At 39.5% G+C, this 26,617-nt stretch overlaps 1 protein-coding gene across 5 annotated transcripts in view; it reads right to left on the bottom strand.

Annotated features, from left to right (window-relative positions):
* Positions 1–418: 418 nt before the first annotated feature.
* Positions 419–26,617, bottom strand: part of CARMIL1 (capping protein regulator and myosin 1 linker 1) — a 347,708-nt gene continuing 321,509 nt past the window's right edge. For 2 of the 5 annotated variants that reach the window (XM_055264241.2, XM_063632704.1), the window contains 6 exons: positions 20,208–20,640; positions 16,076–16,157; positions 14,697–14,909; positions 10,760–10,891; positions 8,066–8,215; positions 419–1,496 (listed from right to left, as the gene is read on the bottom strand). In XM_055264241.2, the coding sequence (XP_055120216.2) occupies positions 1,360–1,496; positions 8,066–8,215; positions 10,760–10,891; positions 14,697–14,909; positions 16,076–16,157; positions 20,208–20,640 (1,147 nt within the window). In that variant the 3' untranslated portion in view covers positions 419–1,359. The remainder of the gene's footprint in view (positions 1,497–8,065; positions 8,216–10,759; positions 10,892–14,696; positions 14,910–16,075; positions 16,158–20,207; positions 20,641–26,617) is intronic. The other 3 variants (XM_055264246.2, XM_063632705.1, XM_055264247.2) reach the window with 2 other exon arrangements.

Here is a 26,617-nt window from a genome sequence, read left to right on the forward strand (position 1 = left end):
CATTATGGGCACTTACTCATATGCCAGACACCTGAGCTAGGGAGAGGGATAGTGGAGGACGATGAGGGAAATAGTCATGTCATGCCGACCCCACCTTCTATCATTCTTCTTTCCGGTAACCATTGCTTGCAACTCTTCAAATCATACTTCTTTGCTCACACTTGCATCCTTCATATGACCCTTATGCATGGTAATGGGAGGTGGATCAAACTCTAATTCTATATTCTTCTGGTAAATGTTATCATTTTTCCCAAGGGTGAAAACAGGCAGTGGCATTAGTACGTTATCTTTATTTCGAAGGTAATGGTTTCCAGATTGCTTATCTGAGAACATTGATTATTTTGGATTTTGGAAACAAAACCAAAGTTCACCACCCTGAGCCAGTCCAAACTCAAAATGTAACTGGAGAAGGCCCAAATGCCACTTGTAAAATCATTTTATTGGTATAAATATACATATGAATAAAATACTTCCAGCCTGTAATGTAAGTGAATATTTGTGAAATGTCTTATAAAGAGTAGTATTTTGATTTTTACAGGTGTCAAAGTATTCTCTCTTAAAATCACACATTAAAAGCTAATATGCAGACAGAAATTAAAGGCCTTCAAAAACATGAATATTCATAAAACCTCATTCCAATCAACTATATACATTAATCTGGGCACGTGGTAAAATCAGCCGTGGGCCTCTCTCACTCTGTTCTTAGCTGTGCTTGTTGATGGTATGCAAAGGTCACCGACCAAGCTTTAAATGTACAATTCCACATCAGGAAGGAAGAAGTTCCCCATGGGAGAAGGTAAAAACCATACCCAAGATCTAATATATATAATCTATACAAATTATTAGTGTGCTCTGTTAATATAATTACAATGTGCAATTGCATACATCAAGAATAAATTGCTATATTGAGTCCTGTGCGGATTTGACACAGGTACACTCAGCAGTACTCCGAGGTCTGCTGTGGTGTTACTTGTGTGAGTGTGTGTCCAGTTATTTCATTTATCTCCAAAAACTCATCTTGCAGGGCAATCTGTAGCTGCCTCAGATAAATTCAAGTAGGGCCCATGGGATAATTGCTGGCTTTCATTAAAGGCATATGAAGGAATGTTTAGAAATCAAATGTAAAGGGTTGGAGGAAGACCAAACAAATGTGCTTTGATTACCAAGAAATGGATCTGTTTCTATACAAAAAAAAAAAAAAAAAAAAAGGGCAGGGGATGAGGGTGGGGGAGAAATAAAGAAAAAGAAGAGAATAAAGCACCCAGAGAAGAATGCCTGGGAAGAAAAGATGTTGCCCTTGGTTCCTCTCTGATGGCTACCAAAGCACCCTGCACAGGAAGACTTCTGCATGGGTGACCTTTACACAAAAATAAACTCTTTTTCTGCTTCTTCCCCGGAGTCACTAGATTTGCTGCCTTGATGGCCATCTTTACTGGAGGACCGTTGTTTTTGTTCTTGATACTCCTGGGCCTGCTGGCCCCAGCTTCTCCTTGAAACTGAAATAAAAAGGGAAGTTGCACAGTTTATTGACAAAGTAATACCAGTGGCCTGACTGATAATGGGCTGAGATGCAGTAGCCTTGAAGGTTTGGGGGAGGTGAGGGGGCCAGGGTGAACTTTCTCAGAAACAAACTTGCTATTATGTTTAGAGACTCTAGACAGAAATGTAAAACAAACCAACAAAGCAGAAACAAAATGAGCAAACACACACAAAAACACAGTCTATGACAGAGTGAACCTCTCATAGACGTGGGCAAGAATCTGAGGTTAGGACTCTCGAGGAAAGAGGAAGCGGAGGGAGATGCCAGGAGGGAGGAGGGCTTTGAAGCGGTTCTGCTCCAGATGACCTCCTCAGTCGTAGCTGCCCCCTCATGCAGCAGAGAGAACAGGGCAGACAGAGCCTTGAGGAGATGCTGGGTGGACAGATGTCCCATTCGATGCCTTCTGCAGATGATTTGGGGTTTGTCATTCCTGCTTGCAGGACAGGATATCAGCAAAGGCCTCAGGAATCTTTGTCAGACCTTTCTGTGACTCGGAAAACCTCAGTTTCACCCTCTAGGAAATAAATACTTTAAAGTCTAGTGAAAAAGCATTAAATACTGCCTATGACACATTCAACCATTTTGGAATCACCCTCCAGGTAAAACAATTACCATTATTGTTGCCTGCTCTGATTACACATAAATATGAAGAATCCACTGAGGCTTTATAAAGCAACGATGGGAGAATCATTACTGGAACGGAGCCTCTGTTATGTGTTAGGCACTCTCTGTTTTATTATGGCTATTCCTCACAATTACCTTCTGTAAGGTAGGTTTTGTAAAACTTGAAACCAGGATTTAAACTAGATCTGTCTCTCCAAAGCCTATGTTCTTTCCAACTAGAACATGGCTTCACTGCTATGATACCTTGGGAAAAGGTTCAGATGCTGTACTCCAGCATAGCTATTAAGGATTATTAAATACTATTCATCTTGTCTATTGTATAGACAGCTCTTGAGCTAAAAATACTAAACCCACACACTGTGTGCCAGCCTGAAGGAAGAGTACAGCTACCTCATCACTTGGAAGTTCCAATGATCTAACCAGGAACACACTGCATCAGTCCTTTAAAAGCTATAGGATTCATTTGATGCTTCTAATCACTTGATTTTTGCATTCTGCTAAAAAAAAAAAACTCATCTTGCCAGGAGCTGGCTATTAAAAAGTTGAACCCACTGAAGAGTGTTTCAAGGAAGTGAAAGCTCATTAAACCTAATAGTCAAAATGCAAACCTAATAGAGTACTTCTCTTGCCAGTACTGGTATTAGAGCCAGATTCTGGTATTTAGACAATAAAAATTTAAATTTTTAGTTAATGACATTACATTGAAATGACTCAAAACTCTGAAAAGAAAAAAACCTTTCAAATCTGATAATAAAAGTATGTAATTTCTTAAATTGTGACTTCTTTTTGTCCAACAGATTCAGGCAAATTCTCAAATCGGGGGAAGAAAGCAACAAATATTATCACTGATTTCTATTATTTTTTCTTTTTAGAAACAGGGTCTTGCTCTGACACCCAAACTGAAGTGCAATTTCTATTTTTAAGTTTGTGTTGGGTAAAAAAATTAAATGCACTTGTTTGGTCCTTTCAAAACTGTCAGTAAGCCAGGTTTGGAGAATGAAGGTGAATAAATGTCGATAAATATTTTGCTCTTTATCACAAAACCAATTTGATACTAATAGACAAAGAATCCTTTAATACTAAGAACAAAAGGAAGTAGGGAAGACTTATATTATCTTCACCTTGAAAACATTTTACAATAAACCCAACCTCAAACTAGAGCATTTCTTGTGGTATCTGCTAGAAAATATTTTTCATCGTTTTAAAACCAAAATAAGTTGTTCCTCTATATTAAATGACTCAAAAATACACTACAGGTTCAAGGGAAGAAACAAATATAATACACTGCTCATTTGTCTTCACAGCAAATATATTTGTTCTAATTCTTAGATTTAAAGGATAATCAAACTTTTCATTCTTCCCAATATTTTTGTTTCCTGGCAATCTTGAGTCTAACTCATGTTGTATGATATAAGAGTACTTTCTAAAAATGGAGAAATTCAAGAAACCAAAAATGTTTATGTCACAGATTAAAAACTGAGATAACCCTATAGACCAGGGTCATTACAACAGGCATGATTAAAATTCAAAGAAATCCAACATAGAAATCTTCCTGCAAAAAGTAGGTTGTCCTTCAGTCTCCACCTAAATGTTGATTCTTTAGAGTCACTGACACCAGGCTTCCGAATTCTCCAGGTTGTAGGAGGAAAAATAATATATTATTTCAAGAGGCTGTCAAAGAATTTCACTATGGTGGCGACTTTATTTAGAAATTCATTCTAAATATATTCACCTCCATTGATTAAACTCTACCAATTGTGAATGTGCATGTGATAATGAGACTAGTACCATGCTGACATGTTCTTAGTATAGTAGGTAAGCACCATTCAAGAACAGGAAAACTAAGGCATAGCGAGATCAAGGACCTAAAGTTATGCAATTAATGTGATGAGTTTGAAGGTCAAAGCATTTGTTCTTCTAGTCTCCAGCCTTATTAGTCCAGATCCCTAATGTGAACAACTTTGTAGGGCGAACGTTCTTTGTCGCTTGTTTTCCAGCCTTAAGGGAACATCTATTTGATTGCATGTAATTAAGACGTTGACTACAACTATATTGAAGTAGGTTTAGTCAGGCTTCTATTAAAAGATGGTCTAAATAGAATTATGTCTGTTTGAAACTTAAAACTCCAGAATGTATGTATGTATGTATGTATGTATGCATGCATGCATGCAAGCATTTATTCATTTATAGATACTGAGTCTCACTCTGTTGTCCAGGCTGGAATTCAGTGGTGCACTCATAGCTCACTGTAGCCTCAAACTCCTGGGCTCAAGTGATCCTCCTGTCTCAGCTTCCAGAATAGTGTAGACTACAGGTGCACCTCCTCACCACACCCAGCTCATTTTTTACTTTTATTTTTGTATAGACAGGGTTTCATTTGTTGCCCAGGCTGGTCTCAAATTCCTGGCCTCAAGTGATCCTCCAGACTCAGCCTCCCAAAGTGCTGGGATTACAGATGTGAACCACCGTGCCTGGCTATAATTTATTTTTAAAATATTTATAAGATTTAGACTTTTTACAAATTCAGACAGACCTCCTCTTAGGCAGCTTGAGTTAATGCTTGCTTTTATATGGGATGAAAAAAATCCGATTGTTTCACAAACACTTCTTCAATGCAAGTATTTGTTAAGAGTGCTAGAGTATCTCTATGCGTGTGTCTATATACATATTTATCACTATTTTACATACTTTTAAAGTTAATAGAAGATACTCAAGTAAATGAACAGGTAATTTACTCAACACAAACACTCCATGTATATACACATCCTGTCTATAGTGGCAATAATTGGTACAGAGAGGCTCGAATGTGAAATCTGTCATTCTTGAAGATGATTTGACATTGCATATATGTGATAATTTTAAAGCTTCTGAAACATGCATATAAATGCAGAATTAGAGAATCATATGAAAATTTGGTATTTTCTCCATTGTAAGCTCCACTGACAACCGTATTTTTCAGGAGAAAAACACTATGATGACCTTAAAATAGTATTCAGTAGTTGGCCCTGATTTTTTATACTTTCTAGCAAGAGCCCAACATTCCAACCGTTAAATTTATCTTCAAGAACTCACTTAGGGGAAGCAGAACTTGAATCTGGTGGAAAAAGTAGAGCAGAGCACTGGCTTACAGACTGCAAGTCACAGCCAAGTATTTATTGGCTGCAGCTTGGATTATGGAAGAGGCAAGTGACACATAAAAGGAATCTTAGATGCCCTGTACAAACAGGAGCCATTACAATGCATTCAAAGCCAAAATCAACTATTTTCTTCAAGAAAATAGGATATACTCTTACAAAAACATCACAACTTATAATTAAATGTAGAGAGGAAATAATATGAAATGAAAAAAATGTGCTTACAAATATTTCTAGTAAAAGAAATTAAGCATTTTACCTGTCAAATCAATATAATAGCCACACAAAACATAATATTCATGATAAAAATATGCAGCATGCTTTGAGAACAATATTTGAGAACAATAGCCTCTGTTTGTTTCATGAATACATACTTTAGGAAAATAAGGCTGTTTTAGTGTAAACAAAGCTGCTCTTAAAAGACTTAAAAGAAAGTACAAGTAATTATTTAATAGAAATGATCTGCTAAATGTCATTTTTTTAACCAGGAACTATTCAGAAAGCAGACTGCTACGCAGTTCTCAAAGGTGAAGACAGTCAAGTGCTAGGAATCGGCACTAACAAAACAAAATTAAAATATTATGCATAAAATCACTTTAATTGAAGCTCCTGTAAAAATTACTTCTTAATGCCTGTCATTATTTCAAGAAATCAAAGCAGAAAAGTAAATACAAGATGGTCCTATTTAATTCCATCAAAATTTGACCAGCTCCTCACAATGAGAATTTTAAGCTAAAGAGGTCATGAACAAATCTGAGACAGATATAGAATCTCTTCTTGCTTTTCTATAATGTGGGTTATCTCTATGTTTATCCTCTTTTTACTCTAATGCAAAGCCTCACTAGATGATCAATAGGCACTGGGCGGCAGGTAGCAGGAAGCATCTCTTTTTGTGTTGTATACAGTGTTTTTAGTGGCCTCTTGAAGAAGGAACATTGCATTAATGATGCTTTGTCAATAATCAAGTGATATAAGTCAATGAAAACAATAGTTCCAATGTAAAGCTCCCGAATCCAGAAACATCTATGCAAACTTTGGTATGCTTCACAAAAGGGGCAATATAGAGACAGAGATTCTGGCCTAATAAATTCTCAAAAATAACTCGTCAGAAAATAAATGTCTTAGGTGTTTATTTATGTAACTTTTCTAGGACTGAAGATAGAGATTTTCTTGGCAATATGAGAGAAACTTTCTTGTAGAGAGGAGTTATTGTAACTATGTGTCTATAAACAAATCCACTACAAAGGAAATTCTGTAAAAGTAAAGGGTCAACTCAATTGGCTTTCTCTAGGGCAGGAGCTACCCAGCCCAAACAGAATGTTTATCTTTATGTGTCCTATAGACTTTGCTTTACGCTCTGAGAGGTGTCTTTAACCCACCCTGCCACCTAGCTAGTACATGCCAGAACCCCAGGCAAGTGAGCACATGTGGCTGAGCCCATGGCACTGGCTGAGAAGGCAGGCTCCAAACGTTGTCCCTGGCAGGCAGTTGGTAGATGTTTTTTTGTTTTAAAACCTGTATCAAGGAAAATTCTCAAAGACAACAGTTCCCACTTCAGGTATCATAACTCATTGGGCTGTTAAGCTGTGAAGTGTATCACAAGAAGTTTATTACCAATAGTAAAGTGTGAAAATTCAAGAATGGCTTATCCCTTTGCAATAAAGAGAAGGTATCCCTATAATAAGGTCACTCCCATTAACTTGTATTCTGAAATGCTTTCTTGGGAGGCAGTGAAGGGCATGGTGTTACAGCCTGAATGCTGGGCCACACCTGATCCCTGGGAGTCTACATACATGCATCTATTAACCCCTGATACGGTTTCACAGGAAGAAAAGAGCCTCATTCCAAGAGCAGAAGTCCTTTAAAGAAATCTCACATATCAGAATATGTTATATTCCTTACAGATACTAAGATTTCCTTTAACGGATTTTTGAAGTCATGTTTATAAAAAGTTAATATATTAACCAGGGAAGAGATGAGTACTTTAGGCACAAAAAAGACATTTTTTTCTCTGAGTCAGCAATACTTGTCCTTCAATTTCCCATTGGAGGGTAAAGCTGATTTGCAATCTGTCTCCTTTTTGTCTCTTGGGATTGTTCTCACCTGAACAGAACATTACAGAATTTACTACAGGGCCAAATGAAAGACAGAAGTCAGAGAGTAACTCCTAAAAAATGGAATAAATTGTTCCTGATGGTTGACAAGTTAAATGGTACTTTTTCTTTCTTACTAAAGGGTGACAAAATGATAAAGGGTGAAAGATCATGTGCATGACCCAATGTCTGCACTGAGTCAGTGACTTTTTATTGATCCTTTCCTGAAAGAGTGTAAGATGTTAGGCCAATATTCTTTAAGGATATAAACTCTGTCATTCTAAGAATCTCTGATCCAACCACAGTTGAAACCTAACAGGAGAGTAAAGATATAAAGGAAGAGAACAGGAAGTCTAACCCCAATTACAAAAATAAACTTGCACGATCACAAAAATTTGAAAGGACAAGTCACCAAAGTAACTTGATCTTCCTCATAAGAATTTCTAATTTTAGATTTTTAAGTCAATATTTTTTTTTGCCCCAAATAAAAGGACCATCCTGTTGAGATTTAGAAAAAAAAAAAAAAAAAAAAAAAAAAAAAAAAAAAACACCTCTCTTGTATGACTAATCCCTGACTCAGTCCCACGATAGAATTTACTCAATTACAGTTTGTTTTTGTTAGTGCCAGTTCATAAGCTTCGGGTCAGTGAGGGATGATAATCGAAGGCTCTAACCATTTGTTGGCTGTGACTTCCTGTGCCCAATTGCATTCACTTCCTCTTCTGCAATGGTGGAGTACAGTTTTGAAGATCTTTTCCCTCTACTGGAAGGCTTGCCACTGTCATGATCTGAATGTCTTTTGTAATAATCTCCTCTTTGCACTACTGAGGAAAAGGGATTTATTTTACCCTTTATATTATTAGCACATACATCAATGTATTGACATTAATATTTAAAAATATAAATATTAAAAATTAAATATCAGCTTACCCACCCCACTTAGGATTCAAGGAACCTACAGTGTTGGTCCTGGGCAGATATACATCATTATCTACAGAATTCAACAGCCAACATTATGGAAATGTGCAAAATGAGGTGAGCTGCAAGTCTGCCCCAAAAAGGTATTAACAAAAAGGCTCCAGTATTTCCATTTTGATTCCACGATGGATTAATGAAAATCACATTCACTATGGAATAATCCAGAAGAATCATAGCAATTTACCTGTTTCAGAAATTAGTTGGGCATGCTAGTCCAAAGGGAGGCAAAGAACAGGGAAATGAAGTAATCAGCATGAATAATAGATAAGAAAACAGAAATGAGCACAATATGGACAGTTTATAAAGAAAAAGATAGGACTCACAAGTGGCTGCCATTTCTGAGTGACCTTAGTGGACAAGCTGATAAAGTCAAAATCTTACCACCTCAGACATTTACAGACTGTTCCCAGACTTCATGTACATTTTCAGTCCAATTTCAATACCAAGTGATAACATCAGGATGATGTCTATGCTTAACTTATTCTGGATCCCAGATGGGAAAGTCATGGTCTCCATCCCTACCGTCTGACTGGCAAGAAGGGAGTGTGAGCCATTCCTAAGATTTGCTACTCGGGGAGGGAGAAGGATGAGGAAGGGAATCAAACATCTACCCCTAAAGCTCTGAAACATTTAAGGAGCAACACATTCTATTTCTAACTTCCTGGGGAAAGAACACTCAACTTTTTCATGGCAGCTAAGAGCCTGCAGTGGTATCTAGTATCTCCCCGACTTTGCTAACAAAAGAGGCTCCATGATCTATATTTGTACTTGTGAGGCTGGTGGGTTACTCTAGGCCTTGTTTTGATCATCTATAGGCATCTAGAAAACACCATTTTCCAGAAATGTTAAAACAATGATTTTTGTATTCAACCTTCTGATCTTTTTTCTTCTATTTTTGTAAATCTTTCAATATTTCAATTGCTTCAGACAAGATAGATGAACATTCCTACTTAGCACTACCATCCCTTCCTCACCTTTCTTTTTCTCTCCAACTGAACTCTTTCGGGCATTTTCAACGCTTCCTTAAAAGTAAAGATGTAAAGTCAGCAGCTGCAGAAAGGATGGAAAATTAGGGTAGGAATGGGAGAGGCACTTGGTGGTGAGAACTGGACTGTCAGAGAATACTTGCGGGCTCAAGTCTCTCTGAGATGGCACCACCAAAGGTCCTTCCTTTTACACCAAGTCTTCCAAAGGCTTCAGTTACAATACTGAACCCTGTATTTATTTACATCATGTAAAATGACTATAGATACGAGCTACTTTTCAAAAGCTTTAGTTTCTCTATTTGACAGAAGTGGTTTAGCAGCTTTGGTCTCAAACCAATCATCTTTTATTTATAGCGAATTAGTGAGTGTAGCTTCTACCCAACAAATAAATCTATAGGATGGAGATAAGAAAGCAGGCAGTGTTATTGTTTTTATTAGATTTCCAAGCCACAAAGACAGTACTCAGTAACACTTTCTATTAACTTCAACCCAATACTATTATCAAGAATAGAAAATAGGCCAATGTAGGAAGAGAACAGAGACAGAGAAATCAAAGGATTCTAAAGCATTAAAAAAATCTAAAATAAAACGCAGCAACTCCAAACCGCAATGAGAGCCTTCTGGGTGTAGACGACTTGTGTGGCTCTAGAATTTCCTTATAGGTGGGGCTCAGAGATGGCATTTACACTATACATTACATAGGACAGAACCCCAAAGTCAATCACACATTTAAAAGAAATGGCATGGGTGCTGAAGCTACAACCATGCCTCACCTTTGATAATAACTGGTAACAGCTCAAACTGATTTGGGAAGAATTAGCTTGGGGATTAGCTAATTAGCTTGCTGTGCTTCTACCTCAGCAAATTAGAAGGAACAAACTGGTGCAAAGTCACCCTGAGAATGTCCATGTCTGCACTTCTGAGAGTAAGGAACATCTGACCTTGTGACTGAGTGAGCACAGTGAGCTGCAAGGTGGCTCAGCCCCGGGGGTGCTGTTCCTGAACTATAGCAGTAGTGATTTGCCACAACTAGGAAAAGATTTCATTGAAAACAATGGGACTCAGAAATCTATAGGTAGCCCCAAATACATCATAAAATCATGTTTAAGGAGCTCCTAATATGCTGGAAGTCAGTTCAGAAGCATCTAGAAATTACTCTTGCAAATAAGTTAGACCTTTGGGTTCGGTGTCTCAGCTGCTTTTTTCATTTGTCACTAAGATCCAATGTCATCAATCATGCTGAATCAAGTTTCTGAACTAAGAAACTACTCCATTTCCAAAAACTTAACCCAAGGAATGTTGACTTTAACAAACTCTAAGATATTAGTAAAGTCCAGGATGAGTTCCTTTATTTTGAAATGTCCCTCCTTGAGGAGAGCTAACCCAGAGAAAAGAAATCCTTACCTTCCTGTGAAAATGTCCTGGGGCTGGGCTGGGGGCTACTCTGGCCATCTCTCTCTTTGTCTAAAGGAACTTTTTTCAGGACAGGTGGAAGAAGGGCAACTTTCGGGCTAGATGGAGAGTCTGGAATGTCATCTAAGGAGACACAAACACGTGAATCAAACTGTTCCACAAACTGGATTCCAAGAACATAAAGCCTGGTAAATCTATATATATAAGTCATTTAAAAAAATAAAGCATCATAGAATTTTTCTGGCCAAAAATTAGCTTTGTGTTTTTGCTCAGTGAAGTAACATCCACAAACAAAAGGGAAAAACAATGAATACTTATAAAAAGTTAATATCTGCATAAATATGAATCTATTCTGTAGATCAAGAATTTCAATGTGCAGATATTTGAAAATAAGACTGTATGTGAACCACATGTTCCTTCTGACTTAAACACAAAGGCTGTTTGGTTTTCATAAAATATGTAATATTTATAAGACACTGCATTGTCAGTGTCTTATATACACATACACATATATGTATAGTGACTCTTGTACTGGGTTGTCAAACCCAGTACAAGAGTCACTATACATATATGTGTATGTGTATGCATGCATGCATGCATATATGTGGGTCACTAACAATAATTTGGAATCACGGTCTTTAAGAACCAGAAGAGACTTTGGGCACCGGACAAATGAGATTAAAAACGAAAAAGATGACAAAATAGCTAGGACTAGAATTCTAGTTTCTTTTCTTTTTTTTTTTTGAGACGGAGTCTTGCTCTGTGGCCCAGGCTGGAGTGCAGTGGTGTGATCCCGGCTCACTGCAACCTCTGCCTCCTGGGTTCAAGCGATTCTCCCGCCTCAGCCTCCCAAGTAGCTGGGATTACAGGTGCATGCCACCATGCCAGGCTAATTTTTTGTATTTTTAGTAGAGACGGGGTTTCACTGTGTTAGCCAGGATGGTCTTGATCTCCTGACCTCGTGATCCACCCGCCTCAGCCTCCCAAAGTGTTGGGATTACAGGTGTGAGCCACCGCGCCCGGCCAATTCTAGTCTCTTAATTCAAAAACCAGGGCTGTTTCACTCTAATTGAAAGGATCTACCACAAGCTTGTCCAACCCATGGCCCACAGGATTGGACAAGCATGCAGCCCAGGATGGCTTTGAATGCAGCCCAACACAAACTTGTAAACTTTCTTAAAACATTACAAGGTTGTTTTGCTTTAAAAAAAAAAAAGTCATCAGCTATTGTTAGTGTTAGCATATTTTGTGTGTGTCCTGAGACAATTCTTCTCCCAATGTGGCCCAGGGAAGCCAAAAGACTGGATACCCCTGACTACTGGAACATTCTCCTTCCTTTGCTGTTACCAGCAAGGTGGTTCTTAAGTTGGTGTGTGAGTGTCTGTGCACGTAGGAGACAATCTACAGCAAGGTTCTCTTCAGTCTTACACTTCCAGTCGCCTACTTGCTTAACCAAAATAAGCAGGGATGTGATAAGACATGTGAAGATAACACTATCCACCTTCACAATCTGTCAGAGCTGTGGCGGAAAGGAAATGAGATGGTGTATTTGAAAATGCCTGCTGAATTCCCAAGCTCTATAAAAACATAGGTTTATTAACATAATTCTTGATATACTAAGTGCGATGAAATAAATGAACACATTTAGTAAATAAACAAAATAAAACTTCTTGCAACAGAATATTGGGAATTCAGCTAGTTTTATATTCAGCATTAGAAACTGGGGAGTGGTCCCCCTTTATCCACATGGGATACAATCCAAGACCTCCAGTGGATGCCTGAAACCGTGGATAGTGCTGAACCCTACATAAGCTGTGTTTTTTCCTACACACACACACACCTATAATAAAGCTTAATGTATAAATTAGGCATAGTAAGAGATTAACACTAAAACTCAATAATAGAATAATTATAACAATATACTATAATAAAAGTTATCTGAATGTGGTCTCTCTTTTTCTCTCTCTTGAAGTATCTGCACCATGAATAACTGAGACTGTAAAAAGCAAAACCTTGGATAAGAGGGGCCTACTGTACTCTACAAACTAGGTTACTGTACAAACTAGGTTCATTTTATAAGAACTGTTTCTTTATTGCAGACTAGAGACACACCCAGCTGATGACAATGTTAGGAACAAGCCTCCTTTTGAGTACTTATTTGCTTTGCTTTCTATTAAATATTTTTTCCATTTTTCTTTGCTTCCATTCTCTCCACTCCTTCTACATGAAGACATTGTGTATGTACCAAGAAATTTTTTGTGTTCCCCATCATAAACTTTGGTTTGGGAAAAAGTTTGAGTAGAATTAGGAAGTCTTAAGGGGTTTATTTCAAGGCTTAGTTCCTTGAGGTAAAGCTAGTACACCACTTTCTTTGTGGCTTCTCTTTGGAGACAGTTCACTGGTTTTCTCAAGGGACCAACGGGCTATGAAGACCAGGGACCATCCAAGCTGGCCACTTGGGAAATGAAAAAAATACATGAGGGAACATGGGAAAGAATCACAAGTGGAAGAAGTTTGGACACACGGGATTCTACCTTTTTGCTCATTCTACCCAAATCATCTGCACATTGATAAATTATTAGGATGAGCTGCGCATCCTACTTTACAATATACATGTCCATGGGGGAGAGGTCAATAGAAACACAGTTACCACGACAGTTGGTGGAGTCAGAACATCTGGCGGCTACACAGACACACCAGCTGCATGACTTGGCAAACTCAGTATCTCTGTGCCTCATATTCCTCATCTGTAAAATGGAGCAGTGATGAGGGTATTGAGAGTTCATCGTAAAGCACTTACAACAGTGCCAAGGACACAGCTAAGTGCTCAAAGATTAGCCATGATGATGATCTGACTATATATTTTTATCCCTGTTTGACTAATTTTTGTGGGAGAACAACGGGAAGAGGTGACGAATTGATGTAACTTTCATTATATTACCTATCCTACTTTTGTATATGTTTGAAAATTCTTATAATGGTAAGTTAAATTGAAAAAAAAAAACTAATGTGTGTGTGTGGTTTTTTTTGTTGTTGTTGTTAAACGTTTGTTTTGTTTTTTTGAGATAGGGTGATAGGGTCTTGTCACTCAGGCTGGAGTGCAGTGGTGTGGTCACAGTGTGATCACAGCCTAAATTCCTAGGCTCAAGTGATCCTCCCACCTCAGCCTCCCAAGTAGCAGGGACTACAGGTGTGCTCTACCACACCTGGCCTTATTTTGTGCAGGAGAGAATAAGGTGAAGACCAATCCATTTCTAATATTTTTAAGTTTCTTCTACCATTAGATTTTCTAAACTAATAGTCAGCAAACTTTTTTGTAAATGGCCCAAGAGTAAATATTTTACACTCTGCAGACCATATGGCCCTGTTGCAAGTATACCACTCTGCCACTGTAGCGCAGCCACAGCCACAGATGACACCAATACAAATAGTATGGCTGTGTCCAGTAAAACTATTCACAAAAACAGGCCCATTGTTTGCCAAGTCTTGTTCTAAACCCTTGCTATATCACAGAATATGGCATAAAAACCGATGAGCTTGTGCTTTCCCCATTTGTAGCCTTCCTCCTTAAACTGCTGCTTTTCAAAGTGTCTGAACACCCTGGAGACAAATACCAGAAAGCCAAGCCAAGCACTGCAGATGGGTCAACATGACAAAAGACTGATTTCCCTGTCTTGCCTACAAACTAGCCTGTACCCCTGAAAGCAAGGACAGCCTCAGAGTCCCCAACTCTCACACACGGTGGGCCTCAGCATTAAATAAAAGAATCCCTCAGCTCTCATCACTTTCACAGCTTTGCACAGGTTTCTTGTGATCCCCTCCTGCAGAAGCCGCTGTACCTCACTCACCAGCTGCCCCAGAGTCTGATCCAGTTGGCTCTGGGAAGCCACCTGGTCACGATGTAACTCCCTAACTGCAAAACTCTTACCAGGCCGTGAGGCGGTTCTTGGTTTCTGCGGGATGACGGGCCGTGCTGCCAGGCTGGGTTTGGGGGACTGCAGGAGGGGCTTCGGGCTGGTAGGTGTGCTGGATGAGCTCCGAGACCTGGAGCCTGCTTCCGCTTTGGGTTCTGCTTTGGTATTCTTTTCTGGTGTTCCCAAACCAAAGCGGTTCTCTGGAAGACCTGGGTGCAGTTTAGGCACTGAGATGAAAAAGGCCACTTTAAAAATCAAAAGTCAAAGAAGCCAATAACTTGAAGCTAGAAGTCTGGTACAAACTGCTGTAATCATTTGCCATCGTTTCTCATCATGGATGTTTTAAGAATATTTTAAGAATATGCTGTTCTAGCATGTTTTTAAAATCAAAACATGCTGGAGGAAGAGTAACGTTCTTTGTAGAAAAGCAATAAACTTTTTGGTTCTTTTCTGATCACCCCTGACTATTCCAGGGATAACAAGCTTTTACATTTAATAGCGTACAGTGCCGTAATCACATACAAGGAAAACAGTGGTTCTTCATGCATTTCAAATATTCGGGTCTTTCTCAGATCTGGCACAAGGTACAGGTATTACCAAATGTAAGTGCCTTGGTTCTGGACAATAAGCAGTTAGGACTCTGGCTGCAGGTTCTGAGTGAGGAGGGTGATGCTGATGGCTGCAATCTCATGTTTAGTGAGAACAGCTCCAGAAATGTTATCTTATCCCCCACCTCCATCCATACTGCTGCCTTAATTTAACAAGACAACTGGCAAAAATAAGCCCATAAAATGTGATTTATCATCCAACTCTTACTGCACCAAGATACTGTAGCTATGCATAAGAATCTCAAATAGCAAAATGAGGATTCTATCACACAGTTAACACATTACTCTCCAGTTGTCATCTAAGATATTTTCTTATTTTCTTATACCTAAAAATTCAGAGGGACAAGGGATATTGGATTTCATGCATATTCAAGCTGCAAAGGAAGCATACTGTTCATACCAAACAAGACAGCTCCCATCTTCCATATGTCACCATGGCTTATTCTTAAACACAGCAGCCATGATCCTGTACACTGCCCCCACCCCCGACTTTGCCAAAATGCTCACAGTTGAGAAGTTTGCAATGAAAAAACAGTCAGAATTTCCTCCCTTTGGGAAATCAAAAAGTGCCCTATCCAGGCACAATGCTACAGTGGGGCAGGATGCCCCCCAGGGGAAGGTAAGGCAGGTGAAGGGATGTGGTCTTTCAGATGATAGCTGAGAACACACAACAAAGAGATCGGTTCTTGCCTCCCTGTTTAAGTTTTTCTTCTGTCAATCATGTGACTCTGCAATCAGAAGGTAAGTGCTTTTCCTAAGGGGGTGATGGCAATGGCCTGACTTACCTGCCCCACCTCCATCCAACCGCTCTACGCTGCTCAAGACTGGGCTGGAGGAATCCTGGGATACGGCATCATTCCCAAGCTTCTAAAAAATTCAAGCACCATCCCCACAAAAAGTGCACATTTATTTAATGCAAAAGTGAAAAAACAATGCAGATAATAAATGACAGCAAAGAAGGGCTCTTTAACTCAGCTGCTGTTATGGTGACTGTGCCTGAGCTGTCTCCACAGGCTCTCCTGCTGGGACAAAGCTGTGAGAAACACATTCTATTCTGTGTTTAGGGTCAGGGCTCTGGGGTCCAAAGTGTGGCCGGTTTGGTTCCTCGGAAGGCTCCTCACAGGTGAGAGATGCATGGGGCCAGGGAAAGTCAGTGGGCTTGGTGACCTTTACTGTTTTTCTTGTTGAACATCTATGCAGGCTCTGCAGCCTCTGTTGCTTTATGTGATGAGGGCCCTTGCCTGCTAGAAATGTACAGAATCTGCTTTAGGTTTGGTTTCCAAAAATCTAGTTTTGGCTGGGTGCAGTGGCTCATGCCTGTAATTTATCTCAGCACTTTGGGAAACTGAGATGGGATAATTATTTGAGGTCATGAGTTTGAGACCAGCCTAGGCAACATAGTGAGACCCCCCCATCTCTGCAAAAAATAGAAAAATTAGCCAGGCATGATGGCATGCATCTGAAGTCCCAGCTACTCAGGAGGCTGAGGCAGGAGGATCACCTGACCAACCCCAGGAGTTCGAAGCTGCAGTGAACTATAAGCGTGCCAATGCATTCCAGCCTGGGTGACAGAGCAAGACCTTATCTATTAAAATATATATATATATATATAAAATTTTCAAAGCAGCAGAAATCTTTCCAAGCTCAATGATAATATAGGTGAAAGGGGTCCTGAAAGAGGCGGGGTCTTCCCTGCTCTGAGGTAGAACCACAGGACACAGATCTATTATTTAGGAGGCAAATACAGATACACAAGACTGAATAAATTTTTTAAAAATCTGCAGGTGGGAGGAATTAGTGATGGTGAAGATGGTGATGATGGGGAAAGTAAAACACCACTGTCTTGGGGTAGGAGTGGAAAGTTTAGAAAGTCTACACTAGACTGAGGCATTTAGATACAAAAAAAAAAAGATATACAAAGCAAAGTCTGGTGTTTACTTAATAATATCTAAGAATTATATTGACAAAGATGGTCCACATCTACTGCCTAACAAGCAAAAACAAGGTGGACCAGTAGACCAGGAGGCATGATGATTCCCAAGGCAGTCTGACCTTCAGACTGCTGGTTCCTGCTCATCTCATGCTTCTGACAAACCTAAAAAGCTCTGCAGCCAATTCCTAACTTTAAACTGTGTTTGATGATACAGGAAGGATTATTTGAAATGCAGGTGACATAAGCCTCACTCCCTGGATTCATCAATCTACCCCAATCACACACTCCCCAGGAGTGCTGGTTCTATCAGAAGGAAGCACCCAAGTGGCAGGAAGGCTGAGGAACTTCTCAGGAAGATGACAAAAGTTCCACTGTCATGAATGCAAGGTGCTGAACAGGCCTCCAGGAGGAAATGTGTATACAAGCACTGCAGCTAAAACAAGCACATTATTTGGCATCACTACGGAAAAGTGATCCCCTAAAAAGGAAGTCCCATGCTAGCCCTCTGTGCGCAGGACAAGTGTCTGCAGGACAGGGCTGGGGACCATCCATGAAGGCCCCTTCCACATCCTTCCCTTTCAGTTTCCTCCAAGTGCACGGCAGGCACCTGAAAGTGAGGACATCCTTAAATTCTGTACCCGGGGCACCCCATTTGCCTGCATCTCTAAAACAATCCTGGGAGTTGTTTTCTTTTCCCTCCCAGATTTTTAAAGTTATTTATAAATCTCAAAGTGACTGTGGGGAATAAGGATAAAATAATATAATGCCCATTGCCTTTGTATGTGGACAGATGACTTGGAGGCCCCGGAGGAAAATATATGAACTCTAAGTATTCACTGCTTATTTCTCTCTTTTGTCAATAAATGAAAAGTGTCATATCTTCATACTTACAGTTCTTTTTCTTTAAAAAAAATACATATATATCTCAAATGCCAACAATGCAAAGAGAATTACTTAGAGGGTGAAGACATCATATATTTTTTCAACAGTATATTGATCATTGATGCTAATTGTTGCTACCTTTATAAAGAATACAGTCATGGTACTTTAGGAAAAAAATGTTCTAAAGCTAATTTTTGAAAAACTTCATTATTTAATGATTTTGACAGAAGACCCATGACAGGTCTGATTTTTAAATAGCAAGAATTTTTAACGATGGTTGTTTTAAAGTGACACTAGATGGCGCTAACAGATCATTAATACTGTGTAAGCCCTAAACAAATATAAAACCATAAGGATTTTGTCACTTTAAGCCAATTTATATATCAAATCCAAACTACATGAATAAAACACTCTAGTACGTATCATCTTTACACCAAAAAGAAACTGTTAATCATGAAAAACATAAACAGCATATTAATGAAAACCGCACATTCATTGTTATAAAGAAATTCACAACATGGATTAAAATTTTAACATTTCCTTGGGCATCTGACTCACTAATGACATGGTTGTAGTATTATCCAGAATTCTGACCAGTGAGGGCCACACCATGCCTCCTTTGTTGAGTGTTGTTATGTAGTCTCTCCCAACTCTAAGGGTTGCTCAGTGAGTTAGGAGGGATCTGCAATTAGAGAATTGCTAAATAATGTTGATGTTGGTGGGAGAACTTTGGTGAATAGTTGTAAGATCAGGTAGGAAGTGGAGTTTAATTTTTAAACATTGGTTGTTTAGAAGCCATATAAAAGAGCTCCCTACACCTGCCATGTAGTTAATTGTTTACTTTCTGAAAGTCAAGGGCTCACCGGGATGAACTGTTTTATTGTGATACTTCAAATAAAATAGACATGTGATTTCCTTTCTTTGGAGAACCAGTTGTGTAAAAATAATGGAGCTCAAGATAATGCACAGAAACCATAACCTGACTTAAACATGAGTATGTTCATCTTATCACACAGATACAATCCTTCACGTAGTGACAGGAGAAAATAGGGGTAAAAAGAAAAGTGAAAACGACTCCTTATACTTTAAAAGGAGGTTTGAAGAATAAATAATGTTTTAAGTCAGATTTTGGGAGAACTCAGCAAGTTTTAAACTATGAAGTTTTTCTTTGTAGCAACAGATGATACATATCAATGGTCAAATATTCAATTAATTCTAATAGAATACTTTGACTTTTTTGTCTTTGTCTTCAAAATCTGGAATATAGCAAGGCATTCTTAAGTTTAAAAAGAGAATAATTTTTAGGCTTGAAAGAGAGTAAGTTAGAAAATAGTTTCCATTTTTATGTATAACCTAGTTTCAGTGTTTTTATTTCCCTGTGTTGGTTCACCTATCTTCAATATTAGCCTCAGTCTTCCATTTGGATTCAGCTGACTGTCTTTTCTCCCAGACAGGAGCATTTCCCCCGACCCCGGAACATCCCTGACATGCTTCCATGACATGCACAGGAGGCCCCTGGGCAGGTGGGAAAAGACTGGAGTCTTCAAAGCCTACCTTAGAATGCCAGCACTCCACAACAGCGTGACCCTTGGGCCAAAGTGAAAACATGGCCATTTCTTTAGGGTCTGTGCGTCAGGTTCTTTAGCAATAAGTTATGGTTTTGGATTTCTATTTAACCAACAGGCTATTTTTATTTTCTCACCCAAATAAACCAAGTGAGGGCAAAAACACAAACAAGGACAACAAAGTCAAAAATGAACCCCCACTTATCTCACGAAGACAAGGAGTAGATTGGGGGTTACCAGAGGGCAGGAAGTGTGGGGGCATGGGGGGAGATGAAAAGAGGTACAAAATGGGTACAAAAACACAGCTGATAGAAGAAACAAGACCTAGTATTGGACAGATCAGTAGGGTAGCGCTAGTTAACAATAATCTATTGTCTATTTCAAAATAGCTAGAAGAGAGTAATTTGAATATTCCCAGCATAAAGGAAAGTTAAATGTTTAAGGTGATAGACATAAAAACACCACAGGCACCATGAAAATACGTGCATCTATTATATATCAAATAAATGAATGAATTAAAAATAGGTCCACCCTTACCTTCTGTGCACATGCAGCTCTCTTCTCTTGCTTGGCTTTCATCTCTGCCAGCAGACCACTGCCCATCACCTGGACCCCATACCTCCGCCCTCCCTGGGGGCTGCTCTTGCTGTCACTCCGTTCCACCTTCCCTATTTCTTCCCCTTGACTCTCTTCAAAGGAGTCAGGTGTTTTTATCTCCTCTATCCGTTCAGAATTGCCATTGTGCTCAGCGGCCTTTGTGTCCTTCCTGGGACAGTCCACAGGTGGACTTCTGACTGCCCCTTTTGGTGAGGAGGGTTCTTCTGTCATCAAGATCGTTGGTGGTCGCTCAGATTTGGACCGGGACTTGATTAAATTGAGAAAGCCACTACTTTTCCGAGAATCTCGCTTTTTCTTTTCATCTCCTCCTTCATTAAGCTCATGGGACTCTGAGCCTCTTGTTGACCATTTCCTGCATTTCAAACCAAGACACAGATCTGTTGTTTTTACTGTAAATAAGTTCCAGCAAGAATCAGTCAAAATATAAATATGGAGATTGCTACATATACAGTAACCATTCAGAAGCATTTTTAAAAGCGGATTTGAGTTACTGCCCTTAGGAAACAGAAAGGAATGTGGAATATCATCGTCATATTCACATGTGAGAAAATTGAGGCACGCATACATTAAGAATGAAAGATGAAAATGTAACTGGTACAGCCAGTTTGCTAGCTTACTCTAAAAGTAACCCCTCTCTCCCTTTGTTTCTTGTTTTATATATGTATCTAACTACTTGCTCTGCTTGAGAATTCCAAAGGGTATCTTGAAACAATCCAGGCATAAAACAGAGGTGGTGGTGCAATTTTCTCCCTTCTAAGTAGAAATTGGTATGCAGTTAGTCCATAACCTAACCCCTGCCAAGAGGAAACCAACCAGACCTCCAAATAGTCCATTACTCAAGATAGTCATCAGAAAACAACCAACAGAACTGCACCCCACACCACTCCTGTGCATGGTTTTCATGCCGCCTTTCACCTTAAAACCCCTTTAGCCAGCCTGAAAATTTGAGATGGCTTTTTGGGACTTGAGTCTGGCCATCTCCCAAGCTGTCGGCACTTGGCATAAACCAAACTTTGCTTCTCATGTGTTTGACTTTTTGAGGGGCAAGCAGCTAAACCTGAGTTTGGTTCCAAAAGGCAGAGAGTATGCTCTGGGAGAGTTTTCAGAAGGAGAATATGCTGAAACTTGGGAAATGGAAGGGGAGAAGGAGTCAATGAAATGAGCTAAGTAGGAAGTATCACAGACAACTTGTCTCATTTAAAGCTGGCAGACTGAATATCCACTTAGCTCCCCTGAATCGCCATTAAAATAATAGCAAAGGATTTATAAAAGAAAGCATAAGCCCTACAGGGGAGAAAAGGCAAAAACATAAAATTTGCAAGCCAAAATACACTAGTTATATGTGAAAATTGAGTTAATAGATCAGAGAAAGCTGAAACCTAAGCCAACAGTGGGGGAGACCAAGAAGCATGTGATTTGTGCTGGCTCCAGAAGGAGGAGAAGCAGGCACCTCTGCAAGTGGAAGTGAAGGGGAAATGAAGACAGGAAGGTTCTCTTCTTTGTGAAGCCCATTCAGAAATTCATCAGACCCTCTCCCTAAACCACAGAGCCAGTGATGCCCATCCCATCACCCAAGTTCACTCTCTGGAGAGAATGAACCAAAGAAGCTGAGCTGGGGGACAATAAATGCAGCTGAGCTGAGTGAGGATCACGAAACAGGGAGGCTCAAGAAAGCCTGCACAGTGAGCAGTGACACCCCCTGGACCCCTTTTCTCACTCTGCATGCCAGAATCAGGCAGGAAGGTTTATACCCACCAGGCAGGAGATCGAAGTTTCCAAAGCTCAACAGAAAGGACCTAAAGATTCTGAGAGTCAGGGATACCCTCTCCCCCAACAAAATGGTCCAGGAAGACCACCCTACATGGAAGCCCACCAGTTGACAAGCTCTACCCACAAATTTCCAAGAAGCTCTTTGGTGCCCCATTCCTTTTCAACATGGAAGAGAAAAAAATATTGCATCCACCAACAGGAATTATAGCAAAATGTGACAGCAGAAGTAGAAAACTCAAGGTTGGAAGATACAACTGAGGAAATCTTCCAGAAAAACAAAGGGAATATAAAGAATAAAAAAATAGGAGAGAAAAGGTAGGAATTAGTGGATTAATAGAGGAAATAAAAAATCTGAATAACGGCCTGGGCATGGTAGTTCATGACTGTAATCCCAGCACTTTGGGAGGCTGAGGTGGGCAGACTGCTTGACCCTGGGAGTTCGAGACCAGCCTGGTCAGCATGGCAAAACCCTATCCCTACAAAAAAATACAAAAATTAGCTGGGAGGGGTGGTCCATGCCTGTAGTCCCAGCTAATCAAGAGTCTGAGGTAGGAGTATCACCTGAGCCTGGAAGGTCAAAGTTGCAGTGAGCCATGATCACGCCACTGCACTATAGCCTGGGTGATAGAGTGAGATGTTATCTCAAATAATAATAATAATAATAATATAAGTTAAAGAAAAAAGTACACAGAAAAAAGGAAGAAATTATGAAAGAAATAATTTTTAAAAATTCAGCAACAAAGGACATGAGTTTCCAGATTGAAATGGCTAATGAGTGCCCAGCAAATTGTTTTTTTTTTTTTTAAATTAAAAAGTAAAAAGCCCACCTCAGGGCACATATCATCATAAAATTTTAGTACACTGGGAATGCAGAGAAGATCCCAAATGCTTCCAGAGGAGAGGGAAAACAAAAGTAAGTCAGAAACAAAAGATCAGGACTCAAGTCAACATCCGATTCTCATAGCAACACTGGAAGCTAGAAGATAATTGAGCAAAGCTATCAAAATGCTAAGGTACAACGAAGACCAACCTACAATTCTATACCTAGTGACACTATTAATCCAAATGAAAGATATGCAACAGTTACAGAAACTTGTTTTCCAAACTCTCTTTCTCAGGAAGCAATTCAAGAAGGTGCTCCACCAAAACAGGGGCATATACTAAGACCAGCGTGGGCCAATGGAAACAGAAAAATGACACAGAGATGAGGCGAAGGGAATCCCCCAGCAGATGATGAAGGGAGATCCCAGACAACAGCAGTGGAATGGGCCTAGAGGTCACACTGGAGCTGGTCAGATGCTGGTGAGAGGTGTGTCCAAGAAGAAAAAAAACTGAAAATACTTGAACAAATTGAAAGAAAATTTGTATCTTTACTGGAAATTTAGGAGATAAGTCAGTGAAAGGAATGCAGAAAACAAAACAAACGAAAAAGGGGACAATAATTAACACCAAGGAAAACAAAAAATTCTATAGAAAGAAAATGTAATCACCGTATACGATCTAACACAGTTGTCAATGTTTACATGGTTAGGATGAAGCAAACACTAAATATTGATCTAACCAACTGCTGTGGTTTGTCCCCATCAAAACTCATGTTGAGGCTTGGGCTCAACATGAGTTTTGATAGTATTGGGAGGTGGTACCTTTAAGAGGTGATTAGGTTATTAAAATCAATTACGGAGACTGGATTAGTTCTCATGGGAATGGATACGTTCTTGAGAGAGTGGGTTGTTATGAAGTGAGTCAGCCTCCTTCACCCCTCCTTTCTTTTTGCACACACTCAATTCTCCTTTTACTTCTCTGCCATGCCATTATGCAGCATGAGGCCCTCACCAGAAGCCAACCAGTGTGGCCACCCAAACTTGAACTTCCCAGCTTCCAGAACCATGAGCTGAATAAACCTCTTTCCTTTATAAATTACCCACTCAAAAGTATTTTGTCATAACAACAGAAAACAGACTAAGACACCAATTATGATAAAATTAAATAAAGAAGGTTGGGCAAGGAAAAGTGTGTCTAACTACGTGTGTACGCGTGTGTGTGTGTGTGTGTGTGTCTGTGTGTTTGGTGACAGAGTATACAGGTTGAGTACCTGCAATCCATAATTTGAAACGCTTCAAAATTTGAAACTTTTTCAGCACCAACGTGCTCAAAAGAAATGCTCACTGGAACATTTTGAATTTCAGATTAGGGATGTAAAACCAGCAAGTATAATACAAATATTCAAAAAAGAATCCCAAATATGAAACACTTCTGGTCACAAGCATTACAGATAAGAGATACTCAGTCTGTATTATCATCATCTAAGTAAGAAGTTAGCGGTTATAGTATTATCTAAAAATGAAACACAGAAAACAGAAAAAGAAAGGATGCTATTAAGACAAATGGAAGAAACAGCTAAAGGAATAAAACTTAGTTGCCTCTGGGGAATAGGGAGTGGGAAAATAATAAGGAACTTTTTTTAAGCCTTTGTAGAACATCTGACACTTTATGAGCATGTATAACTTTGATTTTCAAACTTCCTTCGTACTACTTCATGATTTTACCTATCCCTTGACCTTTAAAGATTGGACTGACAATAATCTATTTATAAAAAAACTTCAAATCACAACTTTCAGTAGATTCCATCATATTATTTGATGATGAAAATTGATGTATTTATTTCTATTTGTGCACGGAAACATGAACGGAATCTTCCTTGAGCAGTATCTTTATAAAAAAATATATTTTAGGCCGGGCGCGGTGGCTCACGCTTGTAATCCCAGCACTTTGGGAGGCCGAGGCGGGTGGATCACGAGGTCAGGAGATCGAGACCACGGTGAAACCCCGTCTCTACTAAAAATACAAAAAAAAATTAGCCAGGCATAGTGGCGGGCGCCTGTAGTCCCAGCTACTCGGAGAGGCTGAGGCAGGAGAATGGCGTGAACTCGGGAGGCGGAGCTTGCAGTAAGCCGAGATTGCGCCACTGCACTCCAGCCTGGGCGACAGAGCGAGACTCCATCTCAAAAAATATATATATATTTTATACCTTACAAAATTTACCCAACTTTCATTCAGAGCCTATTAAAGAAACTAGCATTAACAGGAGAGAAAATCACACTGGGGCGGGTATAACAATACGTACAGTTCAGATCGAATGCTTACAAACCACCTCATTAACTGAATATAAATTTCAGAAGTTTAAAAAGTAAACAATGGTATCTGTAAATTATATGGAGATGAGTCGAGACTTTCTCCATTCATTTAACCATCACTAATTGAGGGCAGACTATATATTATGGGCTGTGTTAGACATTGAAGCTATAACAAAATAAGGCCCAGGTATCGCTCCTGAAGAGTAGCATTCTATTTGGGAAAAAAGACTTGAAAGCAAATCATTAACAGCGATTTCCCATTTTGCTATATGTTTGTGTTGGTTTTTCTTGAATCTTTTACATTGAAAACACATTCATCTATTCCTTCAGTTATAAAAAAAATTAAAAAACAAACAAACTCTTAAAGGATTACGTGGGCTTTAACAGATGTGTGTGAAGGATGGAAAGAAAAGTATTAAGTCAGCAGTAGAGAAACAGCAATTAATTCGGGGGGGGGGTGGGAGGAGCAGTTCCAGAAAAGCTTCAAAGAATAAATGACATTTAGGTTGGTTCTTGAAAGACAGGAGAACAAAATTTTGCCAAGTATAGTATGCTAAGCTTCAAGGCCAGTGTCAAAGAAGACAAATAATTGGGTCCTAAAGGTTATAAGATTCAGTAAGTTACATTGTTATGGATATAAAATTTAACTCACTGCCACCTCACCATCCTGCTGCGGCAAGATAAGGCACATCCATCTAATAGAATTGATTAGTTGCTTCCCTACCTGTGCCCAGCCTGACGCCTTTGGCTTATCTGGCTTACATTTGTTCCTGAATTTGATATCTCAAGGTGAAGAATCTTCATAAAGACAAATCCATGTTAAGAGTGTATTTTGGGATAGATTTGTATTTAGTTGAGGATTAAATAACATGGTACAAATCATGCTTAAAGACTGAAATGTTTCAAGTTAAAGAACTGTTAATAAAAGTACCACTGAACTGTCTTCTAAGGGAACTGTCTCAGTAGCAAGAAAATGAGGAGAAAACGCCGGGCGCGGTGGCTCACGCTTGTAATCCCAGCACTTTGGGAGGCCGAGGCGGGCGGATCATGAGGTCAGGAGATCGAGACCATGGTGAAACCCCGTCTCTACTAAAAAATAGAAAAAATTAGCCGGGCGTGGTGGCGGGCGCCTGTAGTCCCAGCTACTCGGAGAGGCTGAGGCAGGAGAATGGCGTGAACCCGGGAGGGGGAGCTTGCAGTGAGCCAAGATTGCGCCACTGCACTCCAGCCTGGGCGACAGAGCGAGACTCCGTCTCAAAAAAAAAAAAAAAAAAAAAAAAAAAAAAAATTATGAACAAGGAGAAGCTCAAAGTAAATAATTCCAGCACACGCATGATCATTACCCTGTAATGGAACTATCCAAGTGATGAGGCCCTAAAAGAATCTTGGGGTGGCACATTTTGTGGTCTGGTTTAGATTCGTACA

Source organism: Symphalangus syndactylus, chromosome 23 (assembly GCF_028878055.3).
Source record: "Symphalangus syndactylus isolate Jambi chromosome 23, NHGRI_mSymSyn1-v2.1_pri, whole genome shotgun sequence".
NCBI lineage: Eukaryota > Metazoa > Chordata > Mammalia > Primates > Hylobatidae > Symphalangus > Symphalangus syndactylus.